This window comes from Carcharhinus amblyrhynchos, chromosome 16 (genome assembly GCF_965287045.1).
Source record: "Carcharhinus amblyrhynchos chromosome 16, sCarAmb.v2.hapA, whole genome shotgun sequence".
In the NCBI taxonomy this organism is placed as follows: Eukaryota; Metazoa; Chordata; class Chondrichthyes; order Carcharhiniformes; family Carcharhinidae; genus Carcharhinus; species Carcharhinus amblyrhynchos.
Window position 1 is genome coordinate 10351476 of NC_137339.1, and position 23574 is coordinate 10375049.

At 47.6% G+C, this 23574-nt stretch overlaps 1 protein-coding gene across 4 annotated transcripts in view; it reads left to right on the forward strand.

Annotated features, from left to right (window-relative positions):
- The window catches only part of ppp1r16b (protein phosphatase 1, regulatory subunit 16B), a 163855-nt gene that overhangs the window by 105712 nt on the left and 34569 nt on the right, over positions 1-23574 (forward strand). For all 4 annotated transcript variants that reach the window (XM_080204391.1, XM_080204392.1, XM_080204389.1 and 1 more), the window contains exons 4-5: positions 20202-20347; positions 21215-21318. In XM_080204391.1, the coding sequence (XP_080060517.1) occupies positions 20202-20347; positions 21215-21318 (250 nt within the window). The remainder of the gene's footprint in view (positions 1-20201; positions 20348-21214; positions 21319-23574) is intronic.

The following is a 23574-nucleotide window of genomic DNA, read 5'->3' on the forward strand; positions in this document are numbered from 1 at the left end:
AGACTGTTTAACTGTGAGCTGGGTTGCTGATGGGATAGCATCTCTTTGGCAGCAAGAAGGTGGGTTAATTCCACGAGACAAAGCATTTTATGTTGACTGGATGATTGTGGAGATGCAGTGTGAGTGCCCGTGCTTCGTATTGCCTCTGTGTAGCGGTACAAACCAAAGATGTGTAGGTTAGGGTGGATTGGCCATATTAAATTGCCCCTCAGTGTCAGGGGGATTAGCAAGGTAAATGCGAGGGGATACGGGATAGGGTTTGGGTGGGATTGTTGTCTGTGCAGGCTTGATGAGCTGAATATAGCCTCCTTCTGCACCGTAGCGTCAGGGACTCAGGTTCAATTCCCAGCTTGGGTCACTGTTTGTGTGGAGTCTGCACATTCTCCCCGTACCTGCGTGGGTTTCCTCCAGGTGCTCCGGTTTCTTCCCATAGTCTAAAAGACGTACCGGTTAGGTGCATCAGCCATGCTAAATTCTCCCTCAGTGTGCCCGAACAGGCGGCGGAATGTTAGCACTGCTGTCTCACAGTGCCAGGGACCCAGGTTCGATTCCCAGCTTGGGACACTGTCTGTGCAGAGTTTGCACATTCTCCCCATGTCTGGATGGGTTTCCTCCAGATGCTCCGGTGTCCTCCCACAGTCTAAAGATGTGTGGGTCAAGTTGATTGGTCATGATAAGTTGACATTGGTTTTGGTGGGGGGGAATTAGTAGGGTAGGGTAATGGGAATAGGGTGGGATTGTTGTCAGTGCAAGCTCGATGGGCCGAATGGCCTCCTTTTGTACTGTAGGGATTCTATGATTCATCCAACATGCGTTGTTTTGCTTCTGTGACCAGGGAGAATTTCTTCCCCTGACCTGCACAGCTGAGTTCAGTAAGTCACTGCAGATCAGTGTTCCAGGCCTGTGTCTCCAGCTCACCCAGAAATGGATCTCTGAAACCTCCACACCCTGCAGCAGTGCTGCTGAATCATGGTGCCTCTTTAAAGAGAATAAAAAGGGGCGAAATAAACCAGGAAATATATGAATGATCTCAGAATAGCAGCAAAGATGAAAGCATTTCCCTTGCAGCCTGTTCTTTTATTAGCCGATCTCGTCCTTTTTGATGTATGCCGTCAGATGAATTCTGTTAAATCTAGCAGATGTGTTCAGCTGTAATTCACAGAACTCACAGACCTACCCTCACAATGCAAGTAGCCTCATTTTGGCACAAGCCACGATTAGGTATTTGGGATAATATCTGAGGTCAAAGGTAAAAGAATGGGGGCCAAATATTTGCCTAAGTTTGGGGTGCGTGAATGAATCACAGAATCCTACAGTGCAGAAGAGGCCCTTCAGCCCATCGAGTCTGCACTGGCACATGAAATGCCCTGACCTGCCCACCTAATCCCACTTGCCAGCCCATAACCTTGAATGTTATGGTGTGCCCAGTCTTCATCCAGGTACTTTTTAAAGGATGTGGGGCATCCCACCTCCACTACTTTCCCAGGCAGTGCACTACAGACCATCACCACCCTCTGGGTAAAAAGGTATTTCCTCAAATCCTCCCTAAACCTGCCACGCCTCACCTTGTGTCTGCTCAAAACTGACCCTTCAACTAAGGGCAACAGCTGCTCCCCATCCACCCTGTCCATGTCCCTCATCATCTTGAACATCTCAATTAGGTCACTGTCTCTGCTCCAATGAATGGCAACACTTAGAACCGTAAAATCCCTAAGGTGCAGGAAGAGGCCATCTGACCAATGAGTCTGCACCAACTCTCCGAAAGAGCATCCTGTCCAAGCACTCCCCTCTGCCCTATCCCCTAACCCTGCATATTCAACCCCAGTTCGATTCCCAGCTTAGGTCACTGTTGTGCAGAGTTTGCATGTTCCCTCTGTATCCGTGTGGGTTTCTTCCGGATGCTCCAGTTTCCTCCCACAGTCTGAAAGAGGTGCTGGTTAGATGTATTGGCCATGTTTAATTCTCCCTCAGTGTACCCAAACAGGTGCTGGAGTGTGGCGACTCAGGGATTTTCACAGTAACTTCATTGCAATGTCAGTGTAAGCCTACTTGTGACGCTAATAAATAAATTTTAAACTTTATTGTTATCATGGCCATTCCACCTACATTTTTTGGACTGTGGAAGGAAACTGGAGCACCTGGAGGAAACCCACACAGACATGGGAAGAGCATACAAACTCTGCACAGACAGCGACCCAAGCTGGGAATCGAATCCAGGTCCCTGGCGCTGTGAGGCAGCAGTGCTAACCACTGTGCCACCGTGCCATCCTTAGTCTTTTGGGTTGAGGAAATGCAGGTTTCCTCCATATTTCCTATTTGTGAGCCATAAAAATACACAGCTCAGGTTTTCTCTAGCCCAGAGGAAGATCCGGCCCTGAGTATCCAGAAGAAATCAAAGCACTGTATGACTTTAATAAGAAAAGTAACCTTATCTTACAATTACCCGATCATGCCAGAGGCTACTTATAAAGTGATAAGCTTCTTCTCATATCACCATTGATCCAACCACAGAGACATGTGATCATACTCTGGGCTAACTTGTTCTTTTGTACTTCTAGATCACAACGGTAACAACTAACATTTATATAGCACCTTTAATGTAATAAAAGCTCTCAAGGCATTTCACAGGTGCGTTACAAAACGAAATATGGCCCAAGTCATATCAGGAGCTTTTCGGCAATTTTACAAACATTTGATCAAAGAGGCACGTTTTAAAGGGGTGTCTTAAAGGAGAAAGGTATGGCGGAGAGGCTAAGAGTGTAGGGAGGGATTTTCAGAGCTTGGGACCTAGGCAACTGAAGACAGGGCTACCTCTGATGGAGCAGTTAATATTAGGGATTCTCAGGAGTACATAATTAGCGAAGTGTAGCTATCTCTTGCTCGAGTGTGGAGCTGGAGGAGGTTCCAGAGATAGAGTGGGGCAAGGACTTGGTGGAATTTGAAGAAAAAGGTGAAGAAGAGGGAAACCTCGAAAGCTAGTGAGTTTACTATCAAATAAATCGGTTGGACTTAAACGTGGTGTTGTCAGACTTTTTATTATGTGGGTGGAACAGTGATTGGCCAGGGACCTGGATTCGATTCCCCGCTTGGGTCAGTGTGTGGAGTTTGCACATTCTCTCTGTGTCTGCATGGGTTTTCTCTGGTTTCCCCCCAGTCTGAAAGACGTGCTGGTTAGATGCATTGACCTGAACAGATGCTGAAGTGTGGCAGCTAGAGGAATTTCACGGTAACTTCACTGCAGTGTTAATGTCAGCCCTACTTGCGACAAATAAATAAACTTTAACTTTTAAAAAGGGATTTGGCTACTCAACCCTGCCTGTTCCATCGTGTCGTGGCTAGTCTGTATCTCAACCCCACTCACCCACTTTGCTTCCATACTCCTTAATGTTCTTGCTTAACAAAATCCTAGCATTTTTCCCCTTAAGTTTAGAAGGCTAAGGGGGGATCTTATAGAGACTTACAAGATAATGAAGGGGCTAGATAGGGTAGAGGTAGAGATATTCTTTCCACTTAGAAAGGAAACCAGAACTAGAGGGCACAGCCTCAAAATAAGGGGCGGGCTGGGGGCATGCAGTTTAGAACAGAATTGAGGAGGAACTTCCTCACTCAAAGGGTAGTGAGTCTCTGGAATTCTCTGCCCATTGAAGTGGTGGAGGCCACCTCGTTGAATATGTTTAAGTCACAGGTAGATTGGTTTCTGATAGACAAGGGAATTAAGGGTCATGGGGAGAAAGCAGGAAAGTGGAACTGATCGACTTCAGATCAGCCATGATCTTATTGAATGGCGGGGCAGGCTCGAAGGGCTAGATGGCCTACTCCTGCTCCTATTTCTTATGTTCTTATAAGTTGAAGAGCGAGCTTAGATAAGTTGTCATTAAGAGCAGCGATCCATCCCGTGAGAGTAAATGCGAGCTTGCGGTGATGCTACTCTGCTTTGTGTCGCTGCTCTTAGTTAAATACCATCATATTGTTAACAGAGTTCTGGAGAAGCTGGATCTTCTGTGAGGTTTTAAATGCAGCCCGGCTTTTTTTGGTTTCCGCGAATGGTCCTTGAGAATATCCCCATTCTTCCATCTGCTGCAACTTGGATGTTCTGCAATTTCGATTTCTTTCTTAATCAACACCCATCGAGCGCAGTGAAATCTCGATTATCTGTGAGAGTGTTTCTCAGCTAGTTTACCGTTTAAACTGTGAGCGAGTGTTTTTTAATTGGTCTCGCAGAGTCTGGGCGCTTGAAACAGCTGGATAGGGTGTTACCTGGAAACAGCTGGATAGGGTGTTACCTGGAAACAGCTGGATAGGGTGTTACCTGGAAACAGCTGGATGTGCGGCTTTCTGATATCCAGTCACTTATAGAATTTGACATTCAAGTAGTCCGGACATTTCATCTCCTGGTCCACCACATAACCTTGTGTTGGGTTATCGGCTGGGAGTCATCGCACAAGTTTAGGGGCTGAATGGCCTTCTGTATTGTAGATTCTATGATCTAAGTTGGAAGTTTGATTGAAAGCGTTAATTTTTAAAATTCCTACCCTTGATTTTGAGTCCTTGGGGTGTTAGTGATGGAAAGGTGGTAGGACTGGAGGGTCTTAATGACATTACTGTTACTAGAGAGGCGGTGCTCGACAGACTGGAGGGGGCTGATTGTGGACAAGTCCCCAGGACCGGATGGAATGCATCCGAGGGTTCTGAAAGAAATGGCGGAGGTTATAGTGGATGCCTTGGTAGTTATTTTCCAGACGTCGCTGGATTCAGGGGAAGTGCCGGAGGATTGGAAAACGGCTAATGTTACGCCGTTGTTTAAGAAGGGTGCCAGGCAAAAGGCGGGGAATTATAGGCCGGTTAGTTTAACGTCTGTGGTAGGTAAAATGTTAGAATCCGTCATTAAGGAGGAAATTGTGAGGCATCTTGAAGGGAATTGCTTGATAGAGCGGACTCAGCACGGTTTCATTAAAGGGAAGTCGTGTCTGACAAATTTACTGGAGTTCTATGAGGATGTGGATGGAGGAGAGCCGGTGGATGTGGTCTTTCTGGATTTTCAGAAGGCGTTTGACAAAGTACCTCACAAGAGGTTATTGCAGAAGGTCGAGGGACATGGAGTTGGGGGTAGGGTGTTAGCGTGGATAGAGGATTGGTTGTCAAATAGGAGGCAGAGAGTGGGGGTCAACGGGTGCTATTCGGATTGGCGGATGGTGACTAGTGGGGTGCCCCAGGGGTCGGTGCTGGGGCCTCAGCTTTTTACCATTTATATAGATGATCTGGAGGAGGGAACCGAGTGTAGGGTGTCGAAATTTGCTGATGACACCAAGATTGGGGGAACGGCAAATTGTACGGAGGGTGTGGAGAGTCTGCAGAAGGATCTAGATAGGCTGGGCGAATGGGCCAGGAAATGGCAAATGGAATTTAATGTTGGCAAGTGTGAGGTGGTCCACTTTGGTAGGAATAATGGTAGGAAGGACTATTACTTACGTGGCGAAAAACTGCAGCAGGCGACGGTGCAGAGGGACCTCAGGGTCCTTGTGCATGAGTCGCAAAAACCCAGCTTGCAGGTGCAGCAGGTGGTCAGGAAGGCGAATGGGATGCTGGCCTTCATAGCGAGGGGGATTGAATATAAAAGTAGGGAGGTCTTGCTGCAGCTGTATAGGGCATTGGTGAGGCCGCAGCTGGAGTACTGTGTGCAATTTTGGGCGCCGCACCTGCGCAAAGATATTTTGGCCTTGGAGGGAGTGCAGAGGAGGTTTACTCGGCTGATACCGGAGTTGAGGGGGTTGAGCTATGAGGAGAGGCTGAATAAACTAGGCTTGTACTCGTTAGAGTTTAGAAGAATGAGGGGAGATCTCATTGAGACATATAAGATGATGACTGGGATGGATAGGATAGAGGTGGAGAGACTCTTCCCGCTCAAAAAAGACAGTAGGACTAGGGGGCACAGCCTCAAGATAAAGGGGAGGGCGGTTTAGAACGGAGTTGAGGAGGAACTTCTTCACTCAAAGGGTGGTGAATCTCTGGAATTCTCTGCCCGTTGAAGTGGTGGAGGCTGCCTCGCTAAATATTTTTAAGCCGCGGGTTGATGGGTTTTTGATAAGAGAGGGGATTAAGGGTTATGGGGAGAGGGCGGGAAAGTGGAACTGAGCCACGACAGATCAGCCATGATCTTATTGAATGGCGGGGCAGGCTCGAAGGGCTGGGTGGCCTACTCCTGCTCCTATTTCTTATGTTCTTATGTTCTTTCACCAATCCTTATTTCTCTAACCCTGTCCAGCCCTCCAACCCTCTGGAACCGTTTCACTCCTCCGATTCTGACCTCTTGTTCATCATTGATTTTAACCGCTCCACCATTGGCAGCTAGTAAGGCTTCAAGGTCGTAGAATGGAATCCCCACAGTGCAGAACGAGGCCATTCAGCCCATCATTGATCCCACCCAGGCTCCATCCCTGTAACCCCACATATTTATCCTACTAATCCCCCTAGAACCATAGAACATTACAGCACAGAAACCGGCCTTTTGACCCTTCTTGGCTGTGCCGAACCATTTTTCTGCCTAGTCCCACTGACCTGCACCTGGACCATATCCCCCCACGCCCCTCTCATCCATGTACCCATCCAAGTTTTTCTTAACTGTTAAAAGTGAGCCCGCATTTACCACTTCATCCAGCAGCTCATTCCACACTCCCACCACTCTCTGTGTGAAGAAGCCCCCCCCTAGTATCCCCTTTAACATTTTTCCCCCTCCATCTAGTTTTTTTTCTCCCCCAGCCTAACACCAAGAGGTAGTTTAGCTTGGCCAATCAACCTAACCCGCACGTGTTTTTGGAATGTGGGAGGAAACCGGAGCATCCGGAGGGAACCCACACAGGGGAGGGGGAAACGTGCAAACTCCACACAGTCAGTAAGCCAAGGCCGGAATTGAACCTGAGTCCCTGGCGCTGTGAGGCAGCATTGCTAACCACTGTGCCAACGTGCCACCCTAAGCTCTGGAATTCTCTCCCTCAAACTCTCTGCCCCTCCCTCCTTCTCTGCTCCCGATACAAACGTCCTTGAAACCTCATTGACTACGTCTTTTATTATCTGTTCTCCTGTTTTCTTCAATGGCTTGGTGGCAATGTTTATTTTTCATGATGCCCCTGTGAAGTGCCTTGCGTCATTTTCACTGTGTGATGTTTGTAAAGGCTGTGTGTTATGCAATTCGGTATAATGGAGTGAGTGGGAGGAGGGAGGAACAGAGGGGAGGATAGAGGCTCCTGGTTTTAAATAAAGAGATTTGTGTGGTTAAATTGCTCCAGGACAGGCAGAATTCAGAACTAGCACCATGTCCAAACATAATCATTCTTATTTCTAATTAACATTTTCCTTTGAAGAAGCATTCTACATTATCCCAAGTGTCACCAGGTTGTGATTTGTGTGATTGCTGCAATACTGCGTTTCTGACTGATACAGTTACCTAAATTAATTAAATCTGCATACGTTAAAGAGAAAATCATGCATTGTACCAAACTGTATGTGTCCACATGTAAGATATCAAACTCTTGTACACTAGAAATCAGACCTCCGAACGCCAAAAATAAGCCTCTCCCCCCATGTACTAATGTATACGGGGTGGCACAGTGGTTAGCAATGCTGCCTCAGAACGGCAGGGACCTGGGTTCGATTCCCAATTTGGGTTACTGCCTGTGTGGAGTTTGCACGTTCTCCCTGTGTCTGCGTGGGTTTCCTCTGGGTGCTCTGATTTCCTCCCACAGTATGAAGGATATACTGGTTAGGTGCAATGACCCAAACAGGCGCTGGAGTATGGGGACTAGGAGAATTTTGCAGTAACTTCATTGCAGTGTTAATGTAAGCCTTACTTGTGACTAATACTTTAACTTCCCTAATGCTCAAAGCAACAATCGTTAAAAATAACCAAAAGAGAAAATACTGGGAAATCTCAGCAGGTCTGGCAGCATCTGTAAGGAGAGAAAAGAACTGAAGTTTCAAGTCTAAATGACCCTTTGTTAAAGCTTTGACAAAGAGTCGTCTGGACTTGAAACGTCAGCTTGTTTCTCTCCTCACAGATGCTGCCAGACCTGCTGAGACTTTCCAGTATTTTCTCTTCTGGTTTCAGATTCCAGCATCCGCACTAATTTAATTTTATCATTAAAAATAAGTTCCCCTCAATATCAGGGTGGAATTTTCCCATCCCGTTGGCCACGGGAATCGTAGAGGGCGGGACACGGACACGGAGCGCGACCAGAAAGTCCTGCTCTCAGACTCCATCATATAGTTTGGGGGAAGATTGTGGCTGTGGTAACGTGGCTGCTTTAAGGGGTGATCCTTGTGTTCAAGCCCTATGGAGCAGGCCACGGGAAGATGGACCAATTAGGAATGAGGCGCGCGTGTCTTGGGACAGGGAGGGTCCTCAGTTGGAGGCAGGGAGGAGAAGGGAATAGGCCTGTCCTCTCAGACCCTTGTCTTGTCTGTATATAATGTTAGTTTGATATACCTTTTCTTGTTGGAGCTCGAGTCACCTCCAAGTTTATTGCAGGGGCTTAGTGGTAGTGAGACTACATCAGTAATTCAGAGGCCCAGGCTAATGGAGATATGGGTTCAAATCCTCCCCACGGCAGCTGGTGGAATTTAAATTAAATGAATAAAATCTGGAATTGAAAGCTACTCTCAGTAAGGGTGACCATGACAACCATCGTTGATTGTTGTAAAATTCCATCTGGCTCCCTGATGTCCTTTAAGGAAGGGAATCGGCCCCGTCCTTACCTCATCTGGCCTACACGAGACTCCACCATGGTGGTTGACTCTCTACTGCCCTCTGAAATGACCCAGCAAGTCACTCAGTTCAAGGGCAAATATAGATGGGCAATGATTGCTGGTCCAGCCAGCGACACCCACATTGCATGAAAGAATTTAAAAAATTTGATCTCTGCATAATTGAAAATGATGAGGCGATGCCGGCATTGGGCTAGGGTAAACACAGTAAGAAATCTCACAACACCAGGGTTAAAGTCCAACAGGTTTATTTGTAGCAAACGCCACCAGCTTTCGGAACTGGCTGTTTCAAACTCCCACCCACCTGACGATGGAACAGCCAGTTCCGAAAGCTCGTGGCATTTGCTACAAAATAAACCTGTTGGACTTTAATCTGGTGTTGTGAGACTTCTTACTGTAATTAAAAATGAACATGTGTACACTAAAATTCAGGCCCCGGTGCATACAATTGTCCACTCTTCTCCTTCAACCCTAGTCTACTCTAGTTCACCATTATCTTCAGTTGCCATGTTGGATCTGCTTGACTTGATGCTGCTGTCTCTGTGACCCTCCCTACACCCCCTCTCTGAAGCTACTATTCTGCAGCTTTTTGGCATCACATTTTGAATTACTTGGGATTCCCCTCCCTGCAGTTGCCCCTCCATTCCCCTTCTCTCCAACTCCCTGTTTGGGTTCACCCATCATCCCTGCGTTAGCTGACCTACATCGACTCCCAGGTCATCAGCAACACTCTGATATTAAAACTCTTGATCTTGTTCTCAGATCCCCTCATGACTTCACCCTTGCCTCTTCTCTGTAATCTCCACCAGCCCAACCATTCTCTGAGACAGCTGCACACATCCAAATTCTGACACAGTGCCACAGAAATGATACAGCACAGAAGGGGGCCATTTGGCCCATCTTGTCTATGTCGATCCAAAGACACCCAGATGCTTTTTCTAGTGCTATCTTCCTGCACGTTGCCCATAGCCCTATAGCACTTGAGGTGCAGATCCTGTTGCTAATTCCTGATTTTCATTTCTCCACCATTGGCAGTGGTGCATTCAGTTAACTAGATGCTTTGAGGCTCTGGAATTCCCTCCTTAAGCCCCTCTACACCAACCCCCCACCCCTTCCTTCTTTAAGGAGCTCCTCAAAACTATTGCGTCATTTTTTTCAAAAAGCAAAGTACTCTGAACGCTGAAAATCTGCGCTAAAAAGACAAAGTGCTGGAAATACTCAGCAGGTCAGACAGCTTCTGTTCAGAGAGTAACCGAGGCAATGTTTCGGGTCACTGGCTGCTCTAATGAAAGGTTATTGACCTGAAAGTTTCAATGTGTCGTGTCCAGTCAAGGAAAAGCCAGGGCCTAGTAGATGGTTCCTGTTGTTTGCCTGCACCCCCTCCATATGAAAGTGCTGTGCAATGTGGGTCCTGAACTAGCAGCCCAGTAAAGGAAAGTGGCCTCTTGGAGGAAGTAGGCCTCTTGGAGTACGAGCTCCTTGATTGAGGTGACAACTGCCTGCACAAGCAGGGAGTCTCACCTTTATATAAATGTGGGAGTGTCAGGTCCACCAGCACCCGGATCCTGACTGTGTATCTGTGGATTAGAGTTTGTAAATAAAGGGAATCTGGTGAGGGCACACCGGCTTCTGAGAAGTTCCTTGGACGGCACGATGGCACAGAGGTTAACACTGCTGCCTCACAGCGCCAGGGACCCGGGTTCGATTCCCAGCTTGGGTCACTGTCTGTGTGGAGTTCGCACGTCCTCCCCGGTTTTCTCTGTGCGTTCCGGTTTCCTCCCACAGTCCAAAGGTGTGCGGGGGCTAGGAGGATTGGCCATGCTAAGTTGCCACTTAGCGTCAGGGGATTAGCAGGATAAATGCATGGGGCTACAGGCATTGGGATTGTGGTCAGTGCAGACTCGATGGGCTGAATGGTCTCTCTGTACACTAGGAATTCTAGATAACCAAAAGCTTCTAGATGACCCTCTTAATGTTAGGGAGACTAGCATGTTAAATGCATGGGATTATGGGGATAGGGCCTGGGTGGGATTGTGATCAGTGCAGATGTGATGGGCTGAATGGCCTCCTTCTGCACGATAGAGAGCCTAGATAACCAAAAGCTTCTAGATGCCCCCCTTAATGTCAGGGGGACTAGCATGGTAAATGCATGGGATTATGGGATAGGGCCTGGGTGGGATTGTGCAGACTTGATGGGCTGAATGGCCTCCTTCTGCAGTGTAGGGATTCTATGATTCTATTTTAGAGCTCAGTTTGCTTTCCTTCAGGACAGATTAAGTCACCAACTTAAAGAAAAATTCCGAATGTGCCCTAAACAATCTTTCACACCAAGAGGCGGGTCGATATGGGTGCCAGGGCCAACATCCGAACACTGATTCAGGCTCCGATGCAGGAGGGAGGGTAAGTGGGCGGGAGACTGCTCTTTACACGCTCTGAATGTCACACAGCCTCGCCTCCAGTGTGGCCACTCCGCTCGTGGGTTCAAAGTCGGACGCCAGCAAGGAGCCGCATGACATTTACTCACATTCTGCATCCTCAAACGCTTCTGGGGCGGCCAGAGAATCAGGAACACAATCAGGAACATCCGCTGTGCGTGGGTGCAAGGAGGCGTAAAACATTGCATCCCAACACTGCTCGGTGCTGCAGTTCCTTCAACGGTGTCTTTGTCCACAAAGAATTAGCACAGATTCCTTCTGTAAATTTTCCTTCTCTTCTTTAATCCTCGCATTGTTCAGGGACAAAGGGGCTGTTGTCCGTTTTAAAATGTGAACAAAGTGGGAGAAGAAAATGAATTGTGGTTTGATCTGAGATGAGAGACAGCGTCAGCATTTACCATCAGACACTAATCGGAGCATTAGTAAACAATCCGAGATGCCCTTTACCCCTGGGCACGATCGGGCCTGTCTGCTGGTTCATTTTCATAAGAATCCCTGCAGTGCAGAAGGAGGCCATTCAGCCCGTCGAGTCTGCACCGACTACAATCCCATCCAGGTCCTGTCCCCGCAACCCCGCGTATTTACCCTGTTAATCTTTCTGACACTAAGGAGCAATTTAGCATGGCCAATCCAACTAACCCGCATATCTTCAGACTGTGGGAGGAAGCTGGAACACCCAGAAGGAAACCCATGCAGACACGGGGAGAACATGCAAACTCCACACAGTGAGCCAAGCTGGGAATCGAACCCAGGTCTCTGGCGCTGTGAGGCAGCAGTGCTAACCACTGTGCCACTGCCCCACCTGTTTTGCTGGACTTTACAGTAGTTTCCAGAAATGTGTGATCTGCCAACAGGTAATGGGAACATTGACCCTGTCCCTCCCACTCTTCAGCGCTTTCACTTTGTCTCCTGAAAGTGCTGGCTCAATGCAGACCATGACCGTCCAACCACGAGAGGTTCTCTCAAACGCTCAATCTTAATCAGGAGAGTGAGGGCTGGAGGGAACTGGAGAATGCCTGAGTCAACAGCAGTGTTTTCCTCAGCCAGTGTCCGTACACGTGCATCTTTCCACATAGATTATTGTAGCCAGATGAATATTTCATGTCTACCTTCTCCAGTCAGGGCACTCAAACCACTCCAACTAAGTGATGACTTTACTGGCATGTCCTGCCTGACTTCTCGCCTCTTGTGAGGTTACTGACCTCGTTTTGCCAGGTGCAAGACTGATTTAAGTATTGCTAACCTTATTTAAACCTTATTAGCGTGTCCCAAGAAGGAATTGTCTGAGCTCACTTGTCTTAATGATCTTACCGGTGGAGGTCTTCACCGGTGAGGACCAAGTACCAACCCCACCAATAAGACTGAAGGCCATTGAAGTCTGACAGTACCCCTTGGGCAGAGCCAACCTGGCATTGCCAGCTAGGGACCCTGGCACTGCCAGTTTGGCACCCAGGCACTGGAAAGGGTGGGGCCTACGGGGAGGAGTGATGTCTAGGTGTTGATCAGTGTCGGGGTGGGTGCAATGTCCAGGGGATTGGGGATGGTGCCAGCTCTCTTGTGTACGCAGTACTCTGAGAGATCGGGGCAGACGTGCAATAGCGTAATTCATCTCGGCAGCCGGCTTCTCAGTGTGAATAGGGACCGCTCACTTCCCCTACTGGCGAGAATCACATTTGGGACCTTTATGTTCGAATTGCCACACAATTGCATCTGGGAGCAAATAATAGGTGCGATTCTCTCCTGTTTTCACGCTCATTTGGTACCGGGAATTTTTTTAGTCAGATCGTCTCCTAAGACTTTTTTATGTAATGAAAGCAAAAACAGAAAATGCTGGAAAATCTCAGCAGGTTTTACAACATCTGTGGTGAGAGAAAAGAGCCAACATTTGGAGTCTAGATGACCCTTCGTCAGAGCTTTTTGTTGTGAGGTTAGCTGAGAGTCAAATATTGATCAGGACATCGGGGAGATCTCTGTTCATGTTTAAATTAATGCCGTTCCTCCGTTCCTTTGATAGGGCTGAGCCCCTTGACAGCTTAACGTCTCATCCAGACGTAATGTGGTGAGGTGAAAGTAGAGATAAAAGCAGAATAATATGGAAGGTGGGAGGGATTGGGTGGCGCGTGCACGTGCGTACACACACACGCACACACACAAAAAAAACCCATCCCTCCCTACTGGAAATCATGTTGACTTTGAATCTACATGCTCCACGCCACATCTGCCCCGCGACCGCGAGTTGGACAGACAGGGGACTTCCGCCAAGTGGGACATCCGCCTCTCACTGGGGAGGAATCCCCCCCACCTCCCCACCCCACCACTGGAGCTGCTGGCCAATGATATTGCCTGGTAGCTTCATCAGCCCCATCAGCGCCATGAATGTCAGTGGCCACTGCTGGAACTGCAGAAGGAAGAGATGATCAAGGTCCACTGATCTCTGGAGCAGATTGCTCTGGGTTCCAGGGCTGGGAAGGTTTGGGTAGGTTAAATTTAAGTTTAAAGTTCATTTATTAGTGTCACAAGTAGGCTTATATTAACACTGCAATGAAGTTCCTGTGAAAATCCCCTAGTCGCCACACTCCGATGCCTATTCAAGTACACTGAGGGAGAATTTAGCACGGCCAATACACCAAAGTAGCACATCTTTCAGACTGTGGGACAAAACCAGAGCACGTGGAGGAAACCCAGGCAGACATGGGGAGAACATGCAGAATCCGCACAAATGGTGACCCAAGCCAGGAATTGAACCTGGGTCCCTGGCGCAGTGAGACAGCAGTGCTAACCACTATGCCACCACCGTGCCCACCTTACTTTTGTTTTTGAGCCACTGGAGCAATCACGGAAAAATAAGACAATTTAACAATCAGATGTAGCAACCGCTTGTAATCTGCAGCGTTAGGGGTGGGGCTGGATGGGAGGGGAAGGAATGGAAAATCCCTGCATGTTTTGCAGTATCGGAGAAACCAGTGGTACGCTAAATTTACAGTGCACCTACTGTCCTCCTTATCTCAGGCCTGCCTTTGAGACTTCCTCGGAGATTGTTTTCCCTCTTGTGGCTGGGTTGAACGTCACAACCAACGAAAAGGTGCAGGTAAAGTCGAGTAAGATTAGGTGTGTTGCAACATGAATAGCTCCTTTAATGAGTGACTAATGGGGAGCGTTGCCTGTTGTCAGAGTGCTTACATTGCACTGTGTCAATCGCTGAGAGTAAAACACTGCTGCACCATTTTAATCTCATCGACTGAGTCCTGATGCATCGTATGAGTGAAGCTGATCTGTGTGTGCAGTGACACTGCTTTAGCACATTGTCAAGGAACTGCTTATCTGTTGGAATGAGGACTTTAAGGGATTTATTAATGATAAGCAGTTAATCCGTGACAGTTTCAATAATTTTCATTGTTTTTCACGGTCTAACCAGCCAGTTTGCATCTGGTCCATTCAGTAGCATCTGACCTCTTACTGCACAGAAGACCATTCATCCTGTCTTATCAATGCTATAATTCACTTATTCCCTGCCCTTTCACCATAGACCTATATTTTTTTCTCTTTTGAATATTTATCCAATTTTCCAAAGTCTTCGGCCACGATTTTACTGGCTTGCCCCGCCCATTGATGAGTGGAGCCAGCTGGTGAAATTGTGCGAGAGCTGAGAAATCAGGTTCTCGCCCAGTTCTCACTATCTTACCGGCACCCCAGATTGCTGGCGCATTCAGCCTCTCACCCACTTCCGGCAAGAGGCCGAATAAGTTATTTAAATGTGTTTAAAAAATGTTTTGCATATGTTTAGCTGAGCCTGGCACTCAGCCGTCCGGGCTCACTTGCCTTTATGGCCTCGGCAGGACAGGTTCTCTCCGGCGAGGGAATCACCTGCTTCCCAGGAAAGGTGAATAGTCGCCTTGCACTCGTCGGTGGAACCAGAGGCCGTTGAGGCCCCTCGGCAGGGGCCGAGGGCAAGGGAGGATGTCCCTTCGGCGGCACCAGCCTGATAGTGCCAGCCTGGCACCTTGGCAATGCCCACCGGGCACCTTGACATTGCCCAGTGTGTAGTGCCGGGGGCATGGCCTAACAGGATAGGCCATGGTAGCCCAAAGGGGAAGGGAAGAGGCCCAGCTACCAGTTTGCATGCAATCTACGAGGAGCGGGACCGTCTGGGTAGTGGGTGGACGACGGGGGCAATATTTCCAGGTGGTGCAGGGCTTGTGATTGGCTGCGGACCCCAGGGTGCCCCACTGGGGGGGTGTTTGGTTGAGGCTGGCTGCAGCAGTAGAGACCTAACCGCACACTTTCTCCTCCGTCAGCTCTCTGCTGTTGAAATTGCGCATGTGCAGACACAGAGGACTTGATGTGCACCATATCTCCCTCTGCTGTCTGATCAAGCTAGCTGGTGAATTAAGCCCCACCCACTACCTCCAGTTGCTAGAAACAGTCGAGCCCATTTTCAAATGTATATACTCAGCTTGAATTTTGGGCTTCAAATCTCTCAGATCAGCTCTGATATGGAACAGCATCATTTACTTTTCACATGTTTTGCTTCTTTTGAGCCATCTCAGGTAGCTTTCCCTCATTTACAGCTGTCTGCTCACTCCACACTGTCGTCTGCTGTTGAAGCTTGGGTACCCTGTCAGCCTTCTCAAAAACTCTATGTTTAAATCTTTCAACAGCTTCTCAACCATTTCTTTGTTCTGCACTAAAATCTTCAGCTTGTGCATTTCATTGTATTGGCATGATCAGCATCCATCTTGAGGTTTATTTGAATATTCTTTCACTTAGTCTGGGGTCTTCCGTCTTCCTCTCTCTGGAGCTTCTTCTTGCCCTCCCTCTGGGATCTTTTGTTGCCCTCCCTCTGGGGCCTCTTGTTGCGCTCCCTCTGGGGCCTCTTGTTCCCTCCCTCTGGGGCCTCTTGTTCCCTCCCTCTGGGATCTCTTGTTGCCCTCCCTATGGGATGTCTTGTTGCCCTCCCTTTGGGATCTCTTGTTGCCCTCCCTCTGGGATCTCTTGTTGCCCTCTCTCTGGGGCCTCTTGCTGCCCTCCCTCTGGAGAGAGCTGGGAATCGAACCCGGGTCCCCGGTGCTGTGAGGCAGCACCACTAACCATCGTGGGGTGGCTTCCTCGCATTTGTGTTGTGAGTTTTAGCACCACACTCACTGTCCAGTCAGATGCAGCATGGGGTTGGTGTGGGGAACTGGATCGATTAGATATCGATACGCTGGTATATTGAACTGGCACTTCCTGTAAACAACAAACTCACTTCTTGTCACACTTCGGATGTCACACCACATCAATGAAAAACACCATGTGCTATTACTGTCACATCCACTTTCTCTAAACCTTTCTGTTATGTTATTAACATAATATCTGTCTATTGCATCTAAACTATACTTCCTATGCTGGACTGAGTCCTCCCAGTTCTGCTGAGGTTAGATGGCGCTGCACTCTCTATGTGACCCTACTCCCCCATCCCCTAACAGGACACAAGTTAATGGTTGCCAACTCTCTAAGATTGCCCTGGGATTAATGGAGCCTGTTGCCTCGGCACTTTATTAGGTGATGATTGTTCAATTAGTATATAAACAATTAAGCATTTTCTACAATTCATCATTACATATCCAACCTGTATTAAATGTATTTAACTCTCGTCATGGGGGTCATGACTTGTGAACAAGCCCAATTTCAATCTTATAGCCCCCTCCTGAGATGGAGGAGGGGCCACAAGTGCGGCCCAGTCACTAGCCAAAGTTGCCCATCACTGCCCGAGAGATTTCAGCGATTAAAGGACGCTTAAAAAAAATCCAGACTTAAAAACATTGCATGTGTCTTTCCATTTTCTGTTCATTACTTTCAAAAGCTTGTATGTGCCTTTTTAAAAACCAAAAACAAAACGCATAACCATCTGAAATCCAGCTCCCGGTCATCGTAAAGAATGCGATATCTCTTCATGTAGAGCCTTTACTTCCTCTATGTCTCCTCCCACTATCAAGAGATCCTCCCATTACATCTTAGCAAGTTAGGGCACAGGCTACGTGGACAATCTGGTGCCAGTGGAGGCTTGTTTTGGGAGGAGCCGGGAGACGTGAGGATAAGATTATCAATTATGATCGACCCACCCAGGAAAACAGCTCTTCCTTCATCTCTTAATGCGGCGGAGACAGCACGGTGGCCTCACAGCGCTGGGACCTGGGTTCGATTCCAGGCTTGGGTCAGTGTGTGCGTGTGGAGTCTGCACGTTCTCCCTGTGTCTGCGTGGGTTTCCTCCGGGTGCTCCGGTTTCCTCCCACAGTCTGAAAGAGGTGCTGGTTAGGGTGCATTGGCCTAAATTCTCCCTCAGTGTGCCCAAACAGGAGTGTGGCGACTAGGGGATTTTCACAGTACCTTCATTGCAGTGTTAATGCAAGCCTACTTGTGACTAAAAGTAAACTTTGCTTTACTTTAATAAATAAAACTTTTAATATTTTTATAATTAATGGACAAAAGTGTCCAGAGGAAACGGGGGGAAAAAAACATACACGCAGGAATTCTACTGGCCTGCCCACCATGGAATCAGAGCGGCCGAGGGCTGGACAATGGAAATGTCCATTGAACCCGGGCAGGATTTTACAGTCTCAGGTTGGGCAAGGCCGTTAAGTCCCATCCACAATCTTTTTACTATCCCTTTGAATTTTCTCCTGGGTCACTGGTGGCAGGCTCCATTAATCCCAGGGTAATCTTAGAGAGTCGGCAACCATCAACTTGTACCCTGTTAGGGGATGGGGGAGTAGGGTCGCATAGAGAGCGCAGCGCCACCTAACTTCGGCAGAATTGGGAGGACTCAGTCCAGCAAAGGAAGTATAGTTTAGATGCAATAGACAGATATTATGTTAATGGCATAACAGAAAGGTTTAGAGAAAGTGGGTGTGACAGTAATAGCACATGGTGTTTTTCATTGATGTGGTGTGACACCTGAAGTGTGACAAGAAGTGAGTTTGTTGTTTACAGGAAGTGCCAGTTCAATATACCAGAGTATCGATATCTAATCGATCCAGTTCCCCACACCACCCCCATGCTGCATCTGACTGGACAGTGGGTGTGGTGCTAAAACTCACAACACAAATGCGTGAAAGTCACCCCACAATGGTTAGTGGTGCTGCCTCATAGCACCAGGGACCCGGGTTCGATTCCCAGCTCGGGCCACTGTACGTGTGGAGTTTGCACGTTCTGCCCGTGTCTGTGTGGGTTTCCTCCGGGTGCTCCAGTTTCCTCCCGCAGTCTGTAAAACGTGCAGGTTTAAGACTGAGTTGAGGAGGAATGTCTTCACCCAAAGGGTTGTGAATCTGTGGAATTCCCTGCTATGGCCATGCTAAATTCTTCCTTAATGTACCGAACAGGCGCCTGAGCGTGGCGACTAGGGTATTTTCGCAGTAACTTCATTGCAATGTTAATGTAAGCCTTGTGACTAATCAAGAAATTAACATAGAACAATACAGCATAGTACAGGCCCTTCGGCCCTCGATGTTGTGCTGAGCTATGTCCAAACCCAAGATCAAGCTATCCCAATCCTATCATTCTGGTGTGCTCCATGTGCCTATCCAATAACCACTTGAAAGTTCCCAAAGTTTCCCACTCCACTATCACAGCAGGCAGTGCATTCCACACCCCAACCACGATCTGAGTAAAGAATCTGCCCCGGACATTCTCCTATATCTTCCACCATGAACTTTATAGCTATGCCCCCTTGTAACAGCTACACACACCTGAGGAAATAGCCTCTGCACGTCCACTCTATCTATCCCCCTCATCATCTTATAAACCTCTATTGAGTCGCCTCTCATCCTCCTCCGCTCTACAGAGAAAAGTCCCAGCTCCCTCAACCTTTCCTCATAAGACCTACCCTCCAAACCAGGCAGCATCCTGGTAAATAAAGTTTAAACATTCCAGAATGTGTTTGTTTATCTATTAGTTGTTTTTAATCATTAGCTTTGGTTTACATTCTCAGATGTTGTCCCGTTTTAGTGCCCGAGTATGTTTGAGTAGTTGAGTGAGATTCTCCATTCTCTCAGCCACGTGTTTCCCGCCAGTGGGTGGTGGTGTGTTGTTTGCGGCGGGATTATCTGGTCCCCCCGCAGTCAATGGGAATTCCTGGTGTGTATGGCTGGAGAATTCCAGCCGATATGTATATACTGCACGATTCAAGAATTGTTGAGTGATTCACGAATGGTCATATCCCTGGACTAGGAACCTGAGATTTGGGTTTTAAATCCTACCGTGGCAAATAATGAAATTAAATTCATTAAAACTGCCAAGTGGTGGGCTAGCAACAAAGAAATTATCCCCTTAGATTTCCATGGAAACCAAACTGGTTCATGAATGACCGTCATCAAAGGGAATCAGTCACCCCTAACTGATCTGGTCTACATGTGACTCCAGTCCCACACTATGGGGTTGAGTCTCAAGGCTGTCTTGAGATGCTTCATAAGTTGCTTCAAACATAAAGCATGAGAAGGTTCGACACTGCTAGTTGGACCATTGAGCGGCATAGGCTTGGAGGGCCGAAAGGCCTGTTTCCTGTGTTGTATTGTTCTTTGTTCTTTGCTGAACATAGTTAATAAATGCAGCTTTGTCCACATCTCCAGGAACAAGCACGTTACAGGGGAGTAATGTTGGGTATGTTTCTGGAGAAAACACTTTAATTCTTGCACTGGTACCACTGGCAGGTGAAACTAGAACAAGGGGGCAGGGGCTCAAAATAAGGGGGAGCAGATTTCGGACTAAGTTGAAGAGGAACTTCTTCACACAAAGAATCTGCAGAATTCCCTGCCCAGTGAAGCAGTTGGGGCTACCTCATTGAATGTTTTTCAGGCAAGGATAGGTTGATTTTTGAACAGTAAAGGAATTAAGGGGAGTGGGCGGGTAAGTGGAGCTGAGTCTACAGAAAGATCAGCCATGATCTTATTGAATGGCGGAGCAGGCTCGAAGTGCCAGGTGGCCTACTCCTGCTCCTAGTTCTTATGTTCTTAACGCCTTGTGATTCCCTTCCAGTCCTGTATCGATAATTTTGAAGAGATGGTGAGGCTGCTTTTGGACCACGGAACTAACGTGGATGCGAAGGACAATGAGTTGTGGACCCCGCTGCACGCGGCTGCCACATGTCGACACACCAACCTCGTGAAGATCCTCATCGAGCGGTCAGTCCTTTTCACCTCAACTCTGGAAGGGAGGGGGTGAAATGCAAACCTCAAAACCTCAATTAAACATTTATTTTCAGAGTGGTGCAGCAATCTGATTCATTCCTCCCGAGTAGAAAGCAATAGAGTAAACTAGAAGATACTCCATGTAAAGCTATCAGGTGTAGAATTCGTCACATCACTAACGTAGCCAGAAGCTCCCTGAAGGAGGATATACTTTCCGTGATTAAGAATGAAACATTGCCGCAATACTAATTGCTCACCCACCACCTTGAATGGAACATCCAATTTTATTAATTATTGGAATTCTTGCTCCTAAACATTGGACATCGTTCCGAGCCTACATTTATACTTGTCCGTGAATTGTATTAGTCTTACAGACACCAATTTGATTAATAGAATAAAGATAGCTATTGTATTCCGTATTCCCCTATGTTCAAGGTAATTAAGTATAAACAGTTATGAGAGTATGACTTGTATTGTTAGCTTTGATGAGAGGATCGCAGATATGCTACATTTAATTTCTTCTTTCAAGAAGAAATTAGACATAGCTCTCGGGGCTGAAGGAATCAAAGGGGATGGGAGGAAGAGAGAACCAGGATTTTGAATTTGATGATCAGCCATAATGGTGGAACAGGCTCGAAGGGACAAATGGCCTACTCCTGCTTTTAGTTTCTATGGTTCTACGTGGAAAATAAAAGAGGAGAAAGCAGATATCAGTGTCTGGAAGGAAAAGCAGATTAATGTTGTTGGGTGGGATGCTCAGTCCAAAGGGACAGGTTTTTTATTCAAATGGAGAGTGAGGCATCTCGGCTAGTGGAGAGCAGCCTGATCCCACGTGTCTCACTCTTATCCCTCTCATTGCAGAGGTGCGGACCTGTTGGCAGTCAATGCGGATGGAAACATGCCCTATGATCTGTGTGACGATGATCGGACATTGGAACTCATTGAGACAGCAATGGTTAACCAGGGTAAGTCCCACAAGGTTACTTTAGCCAGATGGCTAAATTTACCACCAGTGCACAGAATTGAGAGGTAGGTAATTCAAGCTAATTGCTGTTATCCTGGTGCCTATATTCCACACCAGCCTCTCCTCATTCATCTTTGCCTAATTCTAGCAGTGCATCTTTCTATTCCTTTCCCCCTCATGTGTTTTATTTAGCTTTCCCTGAGATGTATCCTATTCTCTTTGTGTCAACTGTTCCTGTCGGTGGCAAGTTTCACATTCTAACCATTCTCCGAATACCATAGCATCTAAAATCCCGACAATGCAGAAGGAGGCCATTCTGCCCATTGTGACAACAATTCCACTCAGGCTGTATCCCCGTAACTCCACATATTTACCCTGCTAATCCCCCTGACACTTAGGGGCGATTTAGCGTGGCCAATCCACCTAACCCTCACATGTTTTGACTGTGGGAGGAAACTGGGGCACTTGAAGGATAACCACCCAGACACAGAGAGAACATGCAAACAACACAAAGTCACCTGAGGCTGGAATCGAACCCGGGTCCCTGGCATTGTGAGGCAGCAGTGCTGACCACTGCGCCACTGTGCCACCCCAAATCCTATTAGATTTATTGGTGACTATTTTTTCATCTGTGGCTCTTGGTTTTTCGCTCTGCACAGTGATACAGTCGTTTCCATGTTGACCCTACACCATTTCATAATCTTAAAGACCTCGATCCGTTCATTCACAGCCTTCCCTTTTGTTTAAGAGAAAAGAGGCAAACTCTATTGAGTCCTTCCTGGAAGACATAACCATTCTGATTCTGTATGAAGCTTGTTTTTTTTTCCCTTCCATGTTCTTTTGAATAACATGGGGACCAGAACGGTGCACACCATTCCAAATCTGTCTATCCAAGGACTCAGCCTTCTGGGCAAAATGATAAGAATTGAATCTCCACCTCGGCTCACGTGGAAAACAGCTTGGAAAAAGATCCATGAGTGAATTTAATATGTGAGGGGAGCAAATACTTGGGTTTTTTGGTCTCAGACACTGTCCGCATTTTCTGCACGTGGGCAAGAAGGAGGAAGAGGTTGTACGTGGAATAATTGAATTAATAAAATTCCACACCAGCTAAGCGTGGTAGACAGTGGTTAACACTGCTGTCTCACAGCGCCAGGGACCTGGGTTCAATTCCGACCTCGCGTCACTGTCTGTGTGGGGTTTGCTCATTCTCCCCGTGTCTGCGTGGGTTTCCTCCGGCTGCTGCGGTTTCCTCCAAAGATGTGTGGGTTAGGTTGATTGGCCGTGCTAAATTAACCCTAATGTCAGGGGAATTAGCTGGGTAAATATGAGGGGTTACGGGAATAAGGCCTGGGTGGGATTGTGGTCGGCGCAGACTCGATGGGCCAAATGGCCTCCTTCTGCACTGTAGGGATTCTATGACTTCAGGGGCTAATTTTTGCCCCCCCTCCCCCGCCTACATTTCACTCTTAAAATAGATCCTGAAAGCGGCAGCGCTCTGTCCTGCGTGCTAAACTTTGTGTTCTAACTTTGCACTCTCCTTGATGGACACAAGGGTAGAAGATACATTAGGAACATTCCTCCCCTTATGTTCTCACTGAGTCACATGCTATCTTGACTTGGAAATATGTCACTACTCTTTCATCATCACTGGGTCAAAAACCTGGACCTCCCTCACCAACAGCACTACGAGCGTGCCTACACCATTTGGACTGCAGCAGTTCAAGAACGAGGTTCACTACTACCTTCCTGAAGGCGATTAAGGATCGGCAATAAAAGTACTCGCACGTCTGGTGATTTTTAAAAGTTCTTTCAGGGTGGTAGGTGTCATTGACAAAGTTAACATTTGTCGCCCATCCTTAATTGCCCTCGAACTGAGTAATTGAGTAACTTGCTAAGCCATTTCAGAGAGCAGTTAAGAATTACACACATTACTGTAAGTCTCATAGAAGCCTACAGTGCAGAAAGAGGCCCTTCGGCCCATCGAGTCTGCACCGACCACAATCTCACCCAGGCCCTACCCCCATATATTATACCCACTAATCCCTCTAACCTACGCATCCCTGGACACTAAGGGGCAATTTCTTAGCACGGCCAATCAGCCTAACCTGCACATCTTTGGACTGTGGGAGGAAACCGGAGTGCCCAGAGGAAACCCACGCAGACATGGGGAGAATGTGCAAACTCCACACAGACAGTGACCCGAGCCGGGAATCGAACCCAGGACCCTGGAGCTGTGAGGCAGCAGTGCTAACCC